This window comes from Tribolium castaneum, chromosome 1 (assembly GCF_031307605.1).
Source record: "Tribolium castaneum strain GA2 chromosome 1, icTriCast1.1, whole genome shotgun sequence".
Taxonomy (NCBI): domain Eukaryota; kingdom Metazoa; phylum Arthropoda; class Insecta; order Coleoptera; family Tenebrionidae; genus Tribolium; species Tribolium castaneum.
Genome location: NC_087394.1, coordinates 21,594,540 through 21,609,217, shown reverse-complemented (window position 1 = coordinate 21,609,217; position 14,678 = coordinate 21,594,540). Strand labels below are relative to the sequence as shown.

Here is a 14,678-nt window from a genome sequence, read left to right as displayed (position 1 = left end):
AAACGCAAATAATAAAAAGTAAAAACACTTTATCATTTTATAGTGAACAACAAAATTTAGAATCATCAGTCACCGTATTTCCTGCCATCAGTCCAAATTTTTCGAAAAAAGTTTGAATTGTGTAGAAATAAACTAAGAAAGTGATACAGAGTGTTCAAAAACCGGCACAAGAACTCAATAATATGTGGTAGCACAATGCTTCCTAATAAAGGTAAAAGTACTGAAGTAGTAAAAAAAATCTATGTATTAAAGTTATTGATAAATAATAAATATTAAATAAATTTTAATTTTATGGATCAACGTTCTCTAACAATCGTGATCATAATAGAAGTTGATCAGAACTTAATACCCAACACTGGGTAGGTAGTAGCTATATTAACCCAATGTTGGCACATCTACAAATTTTGATTTTTTTATGAATTTGAATTTTTTTAATTCAGAACACTGAAAAAGACCGATAATAAATTTAAAAATAAATATTTATCATCGTGTTAGAGAACGATTATTACAACATTGAACATTAAAAAAATAATGAAAACTGAAGAAGTTAAAAAATAAGTTTGTATCTCCATATTTTTTAAAATATGACTAGGAATTTTTTTCAAGATTTTTCCCGTAATTTACATATGTTCTTCAACAATGTACCACTGAGTTAGTGCGCCAGTTTTTGAATGCTCGAAGAAGCTTGCTTGTATCTCCAATTTGAACTTTACTTGAGAGGTAAACCGCAAAGGAAATTGGTGTAGAAAATTGAGGAAATCTTGAGAAAATCATGAGAAATCAATGTAAAAAATTAACAGAAATCTTAAGGAAATCTGGTGTAGGTACAAAATTGGAGAAAACATTTTTTGACAGCGACTACGGTGACTACGATGTAATAAGAATCAAAACTATTTCAATAAATGTATAACCTAGTACTTAATTTGCACTATTAATTTTGTAGGTATTTAATATAAAATTTTTAATTACCATGTTGTACACCCACTTACTAAGAAGCTTTACCCTTGTACACATAAAGAGTGATTTACTTTTAGCAAAACAATATTTTAATATACAAGGTGTCTCAGCTAAGACTTTCCAACTTAATATCTCAGTTATTTGTCAACGGATTGTTATGAAATTTAGAATGCACATATTTAGGAGGTGGTCTTTCAATTAGGGGCAAAAATGACCTCAAGTTAAAAAATAAAATTTTAAAACACATTTCTTTTATTTAAAATTAAGTCAAATTACCGTTGGATCATTAAACTTCGAAAAATAAATGGCCACACAAAAAATTAACCAAATCGCTCGGCTGATCCAAGAAAAAAATTAAATTTTGTTGTTAAAAAGTTAATCCAAATTTTGATAGTAATTTGGGCAGTCACCTTTTGAAACAATTAATGAAGCATTTCTATGCGGCATTTTGTATACTACTGAAAAAAAACTGTCAAAAGTGTGCGCGCTGTCAGAAAAGTAAAATTGTTTTAATTTGGAGAAATTACTTTAAGAACCAGCAACAGTGGCTGAAATTTAAGTGTTGTTGAAAGAGGAATCAATATTCGCCTATGGAAAGTGTCGTTGCACTTTTTGTGAAATGTTATTTATGAAATTTAAAGTTTAAAGAATCGCCAATAATTTGAAGACACTGGCTGGAAGCGTTCCTGAACCACAGAATAACAGTCCTGAACTAAATCGAGTGAGGACAAAACACGTCACTGGAAACGAAACGATAGTTGGGGCTGTAATTCAAGCTTTTGAAGAGAATCCAATCAGCAGTGTACGAAACATTTCCAAAGTCCTGAATGTTCAAGTGTCGAGAATTTTTCAGTTGTTGTTCAGTCTTTTAGCCCTTTTTTAAAGAATTAAAACATCCAGTACAACAAATGGGTCAAAAATATTGTTTTTTAACTTTGTATGGGTGAGAAATAATTGTGAAATGTCCCTTGCGTGACAGTTATGTCTTAAAAGGCTTAACATTTTAAAAAGGCATGTAAAAATTACGTTTTTAAGACTTGAGTTGTTGCATTAATTGGATTTTAATCTTTATCTTCTAAAATATCTGCATTTTAAATTTCATAAAAATCTGTTGATAAATATATGAGATATCAAGCTTGAAAGTCTTAGCTGAGACACCCTGTATATTTTTCTGATGACTTTTTAAGGTGTAGAAATTACATCTCCGTACAAAAGTGAAAACAGACCATTCCAAGCGAATTAATTTAATTGGGCATGCAACAATAACTATGACCTTGACTGACATAAAAACTCTTTCTTTGTAAATGAGAAATAAATAATAAAGGTGAAATGAGCTTTCAAATGAGTGATGTTTGAGTTCCAGGAAGGCAAAAACATATTTTAAGTTCAAATAAGTGATTACAAAACTTGCTTTGGGTTATTCCCCTAACACAAATTCATCAGAAAAGATTATGAACATAAATATCGTCCCAACTTGCTATAATTAGTGTCATAGCCTAAACCAACTGAACCTGTTTGTCTGGCAGACATTTCTGCGGATTTATTTTATGTACAATCTGTCAGAACCAATGGATAAACAGACTTTCTATTATTTACGCTACGCCCATGCAAAACCACCCGCTGGCACCTTGTTATGCAAATTAAAATCGCGATTCATGGGGAAAGTTGTCAAGATAAATGGATGATAAAGCTGAAATTATTTTGGCGTTTCATAATCTTGATCAGGATACTTCGGACAGGATTTGTACTTAATAAAGCATATTTTAATAACTTAGAAGAATTTATTGCTACAGTATTGCTGATGAAATACTGAGTAAATTTACACTTAACAATTTAAAACCTACATCTGACTACAAGTAACACCTAAATATTTATAAACTATACTGTACACAATTATCTATAATTATCATCAGGAAAATAAAATAATATAAATAAACTAACAACAAAACCTCATAATGAAAATTTTGGTTTTGCGCTTATGCATAAAAAGCATTGAGTAAATATCTATATATAATAAATTTGTTGCATTCTCAGACCTACAACTGCTAAATTTGTCGCTGAATTCATAAACAAATCAACCGTTTTTTCGACTGTAATGGCACTTAAATAATAAAAAATCCTAAATTGACATGTTCAAGGCTAAAATAATTATCCTGGAAGCCCGTGTTGTTTATGAATAGAGCCAGAACCGTATCCGAAAACAAGGCAAGTTTTTTGGTTTATCATCACAGTTGCAATGATAAATTGATAAAAAACCGCAATCTTAAGTCTCATAAATACGTATAGCTTGAAGAATGTGTTAAAACATATATACAATAATTAATATCTTATGCCAGTATGAGAATGGGCAAATACTGATCCACTACTGCATTTTTTCACAATAAAAAATGACGTAATATATGTGCACTGGTCCCGAAGCACTTGCACTCCAAGCATCTGAAACAAAAAGAAATCAATGAATTGCTGCAAATACGCAAACAAGGTCAAGTTTAATAACGCGAACATTTCCCACGCTGCATCCTGCACTTCATATTCTAATTAAACATCTTCATTGAATAAGTTAACATAATAAAAGTAAATTAGGATACAGTCGTAACGTCAAAATTCCTCAAGGTGAGCAATTACAATAATTACCCTCACGTCACACGTGTCTCAACACGAAATTAAGTCACAACAGATCGCACACGTGCAAAAATCTGCATTCACAACAAACTGAATTAATGCGAAATTGTTTATCAGTTCCGGACCAGATCTGGCCTAAACCCACCATTACCGGCGCTAATTTATGGCCCATCATGAATATGGATCGTATTCTTACTAAAAAACCCAAACAATTTAGCGAATCTAAACGACGCCTCGTGTTTGAAACAGAATTAGTTAATTTTTTGCCTCCAGTTTAACTTTCAACGTTGAAGTAACAAATTTTGAACGTAAAAAATCGTTTAACCATGGCCTCCTTGATGTATGGAGACAACTTCGTTGTTCAGGCCTGGCGGTTTTTTCGAAACTGTAGATGGCGCCCTATTTAGCGCACTGACGTTTATCAGACAAATGGCATTTGTGAGGTTAAATCCGAAAAAATTGAATTTAACAAGTACAAACAGCAGAAGAGAAGGTGCAAAAGAGCCCACATTGTTAATGATAAATTCTAAATACAAAAACTCAAAAAAATTAATAAAGTAGTAGATTTTTTTTCGGGAGTTCGGTCCAGAGACACTCCAGCAGAGAGTAACACAGCAGAGGAACGCTGGATCGAGCTTTTTTAAACCATTTCATTTGAAGAAAAACTACTTTCTTTGTATATTTTAGTAAAACTAAATTAACAATAGCAGGTTTTGAAAATACGTGTGTGCAAAATAATTTCATTTGCCTAAACAATGTATTGCAAATATCTGCTGGTTAAAGGGTTGCAAATACCTTTCAGAAAACTTAAGCCATGTCTTAAAAATCACAGATTTGTAACGCATGCTACCTAAACTATTGGTAAAACCATAGCGCATGCATAATAAATGAAAGGTACTTTGAAACATCGTTTTCTCTGCCTCTGAGTCTGCGTACTAATGATCGTAAAATGATTTCCTGCAAGAGTTACACTATCCAAACGTTCATTCAGGGTATAACTTTGGAATTATCCTCACATTTCCAACGTATTTCACGAATGCACACTTACATCTTTCAAATTTATTAGTCTTTAACCTCAAAAATGGTATTTGTCAAATAAACGTCAGTCCGCTAAATGCATCAAGGAAGCCATGCGTTTAACAAATCCTACTGACTGCGCCAATTTCGGGCGTGCAGCCACACTTGATATAACTTCTTTTGCAAAGTGATGCTCACCTTTCTACAAATGTGTAACGATGATCTCGTCATCAATATCGTCTTTTTCGTCGTCGGTTTCTTCGGGTTCTTGGATGGCCGCCTTGTTGGCGGCTTCGAGTTCTGCGGCCCTCTTCTCCTTCTCCTTCTGCCTCCTGACTTTACGCATGTGGTGCACTTCGACCATGCCGTACATGAGGAAGCCGCTGATGAGGATTGTGAGCTGGATGTAGAGCTTCATGGCAGCGCAAATGTGCGTGGAGTAGGCGTAAGTGATGACGAAGCCGACGCTCTCCCAGAGTCGATAGTTGGAGAAGGCCGGTTCTTTGTTCCTTCGGAAGAGGGTGCCGTAAAGGCCTGCAACCAGGAAACACGTTAATAATGTCCCAGCATGATGTAACCGATGCATTCTAATAACTGTGTTCGAGTGTACAAACTATTCATTATCAATTCGCTCGAAGGTATTCCGTGAAGTAAATTAAGGAAGCTATTATTGACTTGTGAGGGATCTTTGCCTCATAAATTCTACTTTCCGGTTTTGAAAACCGTAAGTGATCTCATGCACTTGGAGGTCTTTGTTTTTGCTTATTGAGATTATAATTAGTGAATTAAATATTTCAGTAAAAGTGTGACTAAAGGTGAAAATTGGCATATTACAAGTTAACAATGGCAATTACTTGAAATAGAAAACATGGGAAAGTTCGCACGTATCTAGGGAGAAAATTTTTCTAAAAGGTGCAATATTGCTAGGTAGGTAACTAATTGACCATTTTTATCACAATTCAGTTAATTAAAGTTATAGCAAAAATCTAGAAATGTAACAACGAAAATTTAGGTCAATACTGTATCTATGAACATATGTTACAAGTTAAGTGTTATTAATTATTATTAATAGCGACATGATAACTTAGCCTTTATGCCCAAACGGTTATTTTAATCAAAGCGAAATATCTCATGTAGACACTCTGTAAGCGCAATAAATATTTCCAATGGTAATAAATATTTAAATAACAACAACATTACATATTTTTTGTCGACCTAAAGAAAATGTAATTGCTTTAATTAAATTACGTCAGGACAAATAAATCAATTAGCTTTCAGTTGATAAATAATTGAAAATGATGCATAAATAATATTATTGGAAGTATAAATGTCCCAAAACACGTGTTTTACGACTTTTAGTTTGTTTGTCCGTTAGTTGTAAAAAGCATCCTTTGCCGGTCATCAAGGCTATGAAGAGATTTGTTCAATTACGAATCGACATTGGCTTACTTTCCGTCCCCATCTTTTTATTATTTATATGAATAACCGAAATTATTGAAAACCATTAATTTAAGATCGTTTAAAAAAGCGCCCACACTGAGGCCACATCAATTCATTAGTCGTATTAAAAAATAAAATTTGCTTGAATAAGGTTAAAAATTACACATCAAGAGTATTTAATATCAGTTATTATCATTACATAATCGTAAAAGTGGGTTATTACGGACAAAATTCTCAAGAACGGCGAAATGAAAATAAAATTCTAAGTTGGCCGAGTCCGGAATTCCCCGGAATCGATCAACTCCAAGAATAAATATTTACAATGATGATTATTATGCCGCTCGGCAACGGTTCAGTTATGCACAAGACTTGCCTCGCCCGGAGCCGAAGAACGAACCAGTTAGGGCCGGTTTGGAGTCTGCAGACCGCTTATAAATAATCCGAGAAAGTACTGCATTTCTGTTTCTGCACCATATCAATATTTTTTAATAACTCTTTTGTTCTCTGAAATGTGTTAAAGGTTTCGCACTGTTTTTACCAAAATTCAAAGTAGTTAAAAGTAGAATGCCTATTTTAGTTGGAGAGTCTAAAAACTTTATTTGCAACGAACTTGACAGTTCTTTATGTCTTTTAGGTATTTTAGTGTAATTCCGTTTATGCCGTCTGTATATGTTTTTTTTAACTATGAAATAGTAAGAATAGATATAAGGAATTTTGTATTTGGTTTAATGCAGAGAAAATTATGAAAAAATCACAGGACATCTTGAGAAATTGATGTAGAAATTTGCGATACCGTTTACTTTTAAGAGTGAACTTGCCTTAATGTATTTTTCTCTAAATAAAAAAACGAAAAGAAACATGTAAAACAAGAGTACGTAAATGGTTTAAGAAAGTTGTAAAACAATGGCTTTGCTATTAGGTAAATACTCATTCCTTGAAAGTACCTAATCGAGGTAGAACGAAATTTAAAACGATTTTTAAGAACAGTAGACCGAAAAACGTTATTAAAAAAACTTTCTATAAAAAATCCAAAAAATAAAAAATTATCACATGATGAAACAATTGAAATCAATATAGTAGTACTGTGTTACGACTAATGTTCAAACTTGGCTATAATTTATAAACTCGCTTGATTAGTTTGCAAACTAGCCAAGCCATTGTTTATTTTAATAGAAAATGTAGTTTCAATTAAAATATCGACTAGTTTAAAAAAATCTTGGCTAATTTACTTGAAAGATAAAATAGTTGGATAGTTTTTAAACTATCCAACTCAGGTTGGTTAATATAAAAACTATACTATTTCGTAATAATACAAAATATCCAATGCTTTAACTAGTTTACAAACTAATTAACTCGCGGACTATTTTAGTAAATAAAGTGATTCTATGAACGTTACCTGCATATCGCTAAAAATATCTCAATATTTTTATTTTTGATTAGTGATACCGAGTCGGGTTTAAAAAACTAACTGAAACAATAAATGTTTTAGTTATTTTATAAACCAAACAACCCTCCTTCTGACTACTTGGACTAAACACTTTAGGGTCTGTTTATAGATGCGTTATTAATTTAATCCGCAATTAAATGCATGATTAACTGATCGCGTGACCAAATTGAACCTACTTGATTGGTCCATTTGCGTTGATAATTTTTAAAAGCGCAATTAACTTTAATAGAGCTTTCTATAAACCGATCCCTAAACGATTAAAATGCGAATATGTAAGGTTCTTTTTTTATAATTGATAAGAACAAAATTATTAAACAAAAATAGAGAATGTTATTAAAAAGTAATGATAACGCTAACGATTATAAAACTAAAAAAAAAACAAAAACTAAAAAAGAACTTATAATTATTAATCGGAGTTATTTTTGTTTTTGTTTTCATTTTTGGAAAAAACAATTGTTTGCATAAATCAAATAAATTTCGGAAAATTAAATAGCTAGAGGGTTTGGTTTGTTTATAAACTAAAATATCCAATGTTTAGTTAGTTTATAAATCCGATACGGTAATCAAAAATAAAAAGGCCTCATAACCTGAGTTTGTTTACTATAAGGTGGCTACTGTGGCCAGCAAGTTGGTCAACTAGCTATAGAAATGGATATATTGAGTTACGAGAAAATATATGGTTTTTACATCACTATCCTGCTATTTTATGTTTCCAGTAAATTATCCAAGATTCTGGGCTAGTTTATAAACTAGGCGGTATTTTAGTTGCGTTTCCTATTAAAATACCCAACGGTTTGTCTAGTTTAAAAAATATCCAGCTAATTTATACTAGCCATGTTTCCAAATTAGCCATAACATACACACTGATATTATTTTGCAACTTATTATGTCCTAAAGGTAGAGCATTTTTGTTGACACGTCGACTGATGTGATAGAATTTATATCTTTGTTTGTTTACAGTGGTACTGCTTATTTTATGATAATCATAAAATATTTTTTGTTTGACAGTAAAAATGCATTTTTTTTAATTAAGCACTTAAAAAGCTTTTTTATTACTTAATTAACAATTTACTATAACATAGCATTTAGTGACTATTTTTGGTTTAGATTTTGGTTAGATAAGTCTTAAAACTTCGAGTTCTTGATAGATATTCATAGGCAACCATTCCAACAATTCTCAAATTCTCAAAAAAGATCTTATTCCTCTGTTAAATCTTGTAGGTATTCTATGTATATAGGTATATTTAATTTTAAAAATTGTGAGAAAGATTAGAGCAGAAGATTCACAATAGCTGCTGCAGATTCATTTTTGACCTAAATAATTTTGATCATGTTTCTCCCAAAATATTAGAACTGCATTAGTTAAAAGTTGAATTTATTGGCATCAGTTGGGTCCCTTCATGTTTAAATTTGAGTAATTCACCTTTCTCTCCATTCTACATTAAGAAAAAATTAGATCGGTTTTCGTGTTTTCATGAACAACAAAAAGGTTCCCCGTGACGCTTCACGAATGGTTCCCTACTTATTTTCATGAAGAAGTCCCAAAACCCAAAAAGGTGGCGAAAAATAGACAATAAATAATCTACCAAAATAAAATCTGTCTCCATTTGTTATCAAAAAAATTAGATGGAAAAAAAATTTTCATCATGTCACTTAAATTTAAAATTTTAAATTTTCCGGTGAATACAACTCGGAAATTACAGAGAATTCTTGTTTTCACGTGACTAACTGTCAGTGTAATATTTCACTCTACGTGCTTTTTGTCTTAAGGGTTTGCTTATTAATTTTTAATTTTACTATTTAATTCACTTTTCCACTTCTGCTAGGTAGTGTTTATTACTTAGTATATAATAATACAAGTTTTATAAGACGTTCTTTTGTGGCACGAATAGTTTTGGAGCACGACGACGGAGTGCTCCAATAGAATGAGTGCCATAATTAAGTCTTATAAAACGAGTGTAATATACTATTTTTTCTACTTTCTATTTTTGTTGTTTGTTTTTGCTTAGTTTAACTTATCAAAATATGTTTAAACTATTTCCTCTTAATTTTGTTAATTATTTGGACTTTATCAATAAACGACTTGACCCTGTTGACAGATCACACACTAAATTACAGTACGTAATGACTGATGACACCCAGCCCAGCACTGCCAATACAACTCCTAAAAATTTACTAAAAGGAGTTGCACAAAAGCAACTACAAAACCAAAATAGAAAAATATTATTATGTTATTTCCTGTGTTTCAAGTTAAATAACTTTCAGCTGGACTTCACCCTATACAGTGTTTTACAAATCTTCATAGTCAAACATGGCGAAGGCTCCAAAGAGCCCCAAACCTAGATATGGCCATGATAAAAACAATCACAACAGAAAAAGCAAAAGACAATTTAAATTAATATATACGTAAAGGGTATTCCAAATTTTGCAGCTCGTTAAAAAACACTATTTCTAATTCCAAACTTTTAAAAACAAATCTTTTAGTGCACCAAATTTCCTTCCGTTTGATGCTTAAATGATGCGAAAAATAATATTGAAAAAAAATTTTTATTTTTAACAATTCTAACATTTAACCATGAAATTTTTAATAATTACATAATGAATAATTAATTACGACTCTGAGAAATTTTTTCTTAATTAAAAATAATTTTGACCTGTCAATTTGATCTTTGTTTTTCACCGTTGTTTTCTAAAGTTGGAACAAATAGTTAAGCGTCTTGAAAATAATTTAAATATAATTTGAAAAATATTTGTTAGATACTTAGATACCTTCATATTGTTTGTTAAAAAAAATAAAGCTAAAAACTTTTCAAAGATCATTTTCATCCTGTGTTTTCATCCTTTTTTTTTTTGACAAATCGTCAAATTAACCCTCCTCTGCGACTTGATTTTTTTTTACTCAGTATTATTATTATTATTATTATTATTGTTGATGAGTTTTGGGTAAAAGAGGCCTTACCGTTGACTTGCGTTTGCCAGACGGCGTCTCCGACGCCCCACATTCCCGCTGCGATGAAGAAGATGATGGGGTTGTCGGGGTGCGGCCGCCAGATGAGCAGCCAGACCTGGAGGGCGGTGTGGACGACCGCCCCGAAGATCATGATGGGCGAGCGCCCGATGTATTTCATCACCGAGCCGAACAGCAAGCAGCAGATGGCGTTCACCACCCCGAAGCTGATCATGACATAGCCGACGGAGGAGATGCCCAGCGCGCAGGAAACGAACGCCTGTGTGAAATCGGCGCCGATGAACGCCTGCTCCATGCCGATCCATACGGTGATGGGGATGAGCAACTGCTGGTAGGGCTTCTTCAACTGGTAGGCAGTGGCGGAGAGCAGCTGAAGACCGGTCAACTCCACGCCGCTGTTGCGACGCTGCTTTTCACCGTATCTGCAATTAGATAGAAGGGATGTCAGAGTGGAAAAACGACTTCGTGATGTAATTTCTGCGACGGCTGCGTTAATTAACCGCAAGTTGTGGGAGAGTTTAATGATGGATCACGACAGTAAGTGATGGATCGTTTGTCGGATGTTTTATTCCGGGAAATTCCGGCTGTGGTTGTAATACAATACTTTACTCATTTGCATGCGGGTTTAGTGCTAATTGATTTTGACTTGATTTCTTTACCCACAGACATATTTCTTCATTTTTTCTGGCATTGATTTAGTACTACTTTAAACAACTCAGACAAGTCTACTTGAGACCAATTAAAAACTTGATTTTAATTCGCCTAAATTCGTGCCTTCAAGGATATTTTTTGCGCAGGATAGATGAAAGAATTTCGAGTCGATATGTAAAATATACAAGGTGGATTTCTAATTTTTTATAACAAGTTTCCGCAATTCATGTCTGCTACTATAAATTAAACAAGAAACATTATGCAACAAAAATAGAAAAATACTAATGATTTAGAATTAAAATATGGGAATTCTAAAAACTGAAATAAATAAAATTTTTAAAATTATACTATAATTCTACAATATGGCTTATTAACAATAATGTACATTTGGACGTTTCGTTATTACCGTACCATCATCAGCTTAAATATTTAAAAACATGAAAACTTTAAACATTCCACAACAAATAGCTAATTTACCGAGAGGCATTGGTAAAGTACACTTTATAATTTTTTAGTAATTTATCGTTCACAAATAAAGCTAAAAAATATAAAAAATGTGTAAAAGATGCCCTAAAAAGTAAAAAATGAATAGTTTTGGAGCACGACGACAGAGTGCTCTAATAGAATAAGTGCCACAATTAAGTCTTCTAAATACTATTTTATCTTCTTTCTATTTTTGTTGTTTGCTTTTGTTTAATTTAACTTATCAAAATCTGTTCAAACTATTTCTTCTTAATTTTGTTAATTATTCGGGCTTTTTCAATAAACGACTTGACGTTGTTGACAGATCACACATTAAATTACAGTGATGACTGATGACTGATGATACCTAACCCAGCACTGCCAATACAACTCCAAAAAAATTACTAAAAGGAGTTGAACAAAAGTTCTCCTTGTGAAACTACTTTCAGTTTCACAATAAACAATTTGTGAAACCAAAATAAAAAAATATTGTTTTTTACTTTTCAATAATCTTTCAAATGAAAACATTTTTCCAAAAACATTTTGCTAATTTTTTTTGCTTTTTAGTCTTTACTTATTCTATTTAATTTTTGTACATATATACTTTTTACACACATGTACTGTTTACATGCACTTTTTACACACATACCGTGACGTCATAATGCTGACATGGCGTTGGTATAAGATGGGGTATATGTACCAATCGAAAATCCTTTTTTAACTTAAGCTAAAACTTTAACCTCCAATTTAATCCCCTTAATGGGTAATTAACTATATACGATTGGATCATCACACAGATTACGTAAGTATGCAAAATTTCAATTCATTCGGACAACAGGAATCCTTTCAAATTCGACTTAAAAAATATGAAACAGACAGACAGACGACAAAGCAAGTTAAATAAAAGCTTTTAAAAAATTGATAGTCATACACTGCAATTGACAGTCTAGTGCCAGACAATTCAAAAAACCTCTACGATCTTATTTATTGCCATTTTTAAAAGTAATTTAATACACAGAAGCCACAATTCGTTGCTTGTGTGTAAGCCTTGGTAACAAAAATGCAGTACTGTTAAGAGTATAAAAAGAAAATATATAAAAATAAAACCAGCTAGCTTCTGTTTTATTTAATTTAGTTTAAGGGAAATAACAGCTAAATTGGCATATATGCTATGATGTGTAAGGTGGTTAAATGTGTGTTTCAAATATTGCGGGAAAAGTTTTTTTGAGACAATAAATTAAAAACTATTTGACTGTTGCTCCTGAATGAAATCTGTCTTTTTATGTGTGTCAGAAAAGATTAAAACTAGCATACCTAACTGGAACACAATTTGACAAAAAAATGCTTGCAGCTATGTAATTTGATATGATAATTTCACGATTAAAGCCATCAGTTAGCCAATTTCATTATTCATCGGAGTAACACATACCTAATTAAAAAGACAATTACAGTAAATAATTGTACAGTACTCATTTCCTTCCACAAAGTGATTACCAACTTTTGCATTGTAATCTACATCTGAATGCAAGTATAGTTCAGCTGAGTTAGCATTAGAATGTATAGTGACTTATTACATAACAGAGGAACACACACTTTTATTGCTCCAAGTTTATTTGCTTCATTTACTACCGGAAAGGCTCTTTTAACCTTTCTCTCATCACCGATACTTTTCCTAATGATGATTCAACAAAAAATGTGTATCAGGAAACACCTCAAGTAACGATGATAATGTAAATTCAAAATTTCAGCGTTTTAGTTAATTCACCCTGTATAACGTTATAAACACAGTGCAACTTTTTGCTTGATTATAAATGCGGTTTATCTAACAGGTGTGCACGTCTCGCACTAACTGGTTCACACACATGTTCAATCATATTCACGTTAATTATAAACAATCAATAATTGGCATAGTTCAAGGGCAAGCATCTTTTTGCCAAGGTGGTTCCAAAAGGAAAGTTTTAAAAGTTGCATAAGTGCATGCCAATTCAGGTGTAAATCAATCTCTTTTTGTAAAATTTGCAACAGTAGCAAAAAGTTGCAGCGGAATAAAACGTACCATGTACATGGTACTCCTTTTGCTCGTTGCAGTCATTAACTGTAACTGTCAATTTGAATACTGGACAGCTTTATTTCTGTAACTAGGAAAGTCGGACACGTCTCGCGTACTTCCTGGCGCCAGAACCGTCTTTAATTGAGGTTTTATGTAACTGGAGGATTGTCTTGTTGGGAAAACTGCGAAGTACCAGTAAATTTGCAGAATCGAAACCGCTTCGAACCGGATGATTTTTCCACATTTGCAAACTGACGCAATTTCTGCCATAAATTCGTCTCGACACAGTGCGAAACGTCCTCAGTGTCAATATTGCTCCTCAGCCTTGTGGGTCGCCTATTGCAGCTTTTATGGCCCGTAATAACAAATATTTGGCGTGCGAATAAATCACGAGCAGCCATAAAACACACCAAACACAATATGGGAAGGTTGGATCGATTAAAAAGGTCGAAAATGCAGCGGATCGTCGGACTGTCGTCGATTAACCAATCGGTAAAACCGTATAATTAGAGAAGCATTCCAGGCGAGTACGCGGCCTTGCCGAAGATAAATAACAGCCTATAGACATTCAAGATGGCGGCCTTCGCCGGAGAAAGGTGGATGCCAAATCTCGATTGGCCATCGACTTCTCTAATTGCTTTCGAATTCGAGTACCTCTGAAGTGCCAAAGGTGACTGAACGCGAGGACTAAATGAACCGGAAGCTGGAGGCGGCAAAGTCCCAAAGTTACGTAAACGCGGCCGTTGTGACCAAAAGAATTGTGCGGTAGGTCAGGTCCGGTAGACCTTTGGGCAGCCTCGACGGAGGTTTTTTGCGCCCGCGGAAATTGCCCAACAAGATGGGCACAATGCTTACAAGTCAAGGTGAAAACTTTATGATTATTATTATCGCTTTTTTAAAACACACGATTATGTAATATAACAAAGAAAATAGCAACTCGATTGCAACGAATAGAGGTATAGATAACACCGAAAGTTACCGCCATATGGGTTGTTTCTCAATTTAAATGTTGGTACTTTTCAAGGCTCCTCGTAAACCGCATGATAACGTTGCCACAATCAGAC

The 14,678-nt window shown here is 33.0% G+C and overlaps 1 protein-coding gene across 4 annotated transcripts in view; it reads right to left on the bottom strand.

Annotated features, from left to right (window-relative positions):
- Window positions 1–2,718: 2,718 nt before the first annotated feature.
- Window positions 2,719–14,678, bottom strand: part of LOC656709 (uncharacterized protein) — a 36,007-nt gene continuing 24,047 nt past the window's right edge. For all 4 annotated transcript variants that reach the window (XM_008201008.3, XM_015978191.1, XM_015978190.2 and 1 more), the window contains 3 exons: window positions 10,443–10,873; window positions 4,795–5,130; window positions 2,719–3,393 (listed from right to left, as the gene is read on the bottom strand). In XM_008201008.3, the coding sequence (XP_008199230.1) occupies window positions 4,799–5,130; window positions 10,443–10,873 (763 nt within the window). In that variant the 3' untranslated portion in view covers window positions 2,719–3,393; window positions 4,795–4,798. The remainder of the gene's footprint in view (window positions 3,394–4,794; window positions 5,131–10,442; window positions 10,874–14,678) is intronic.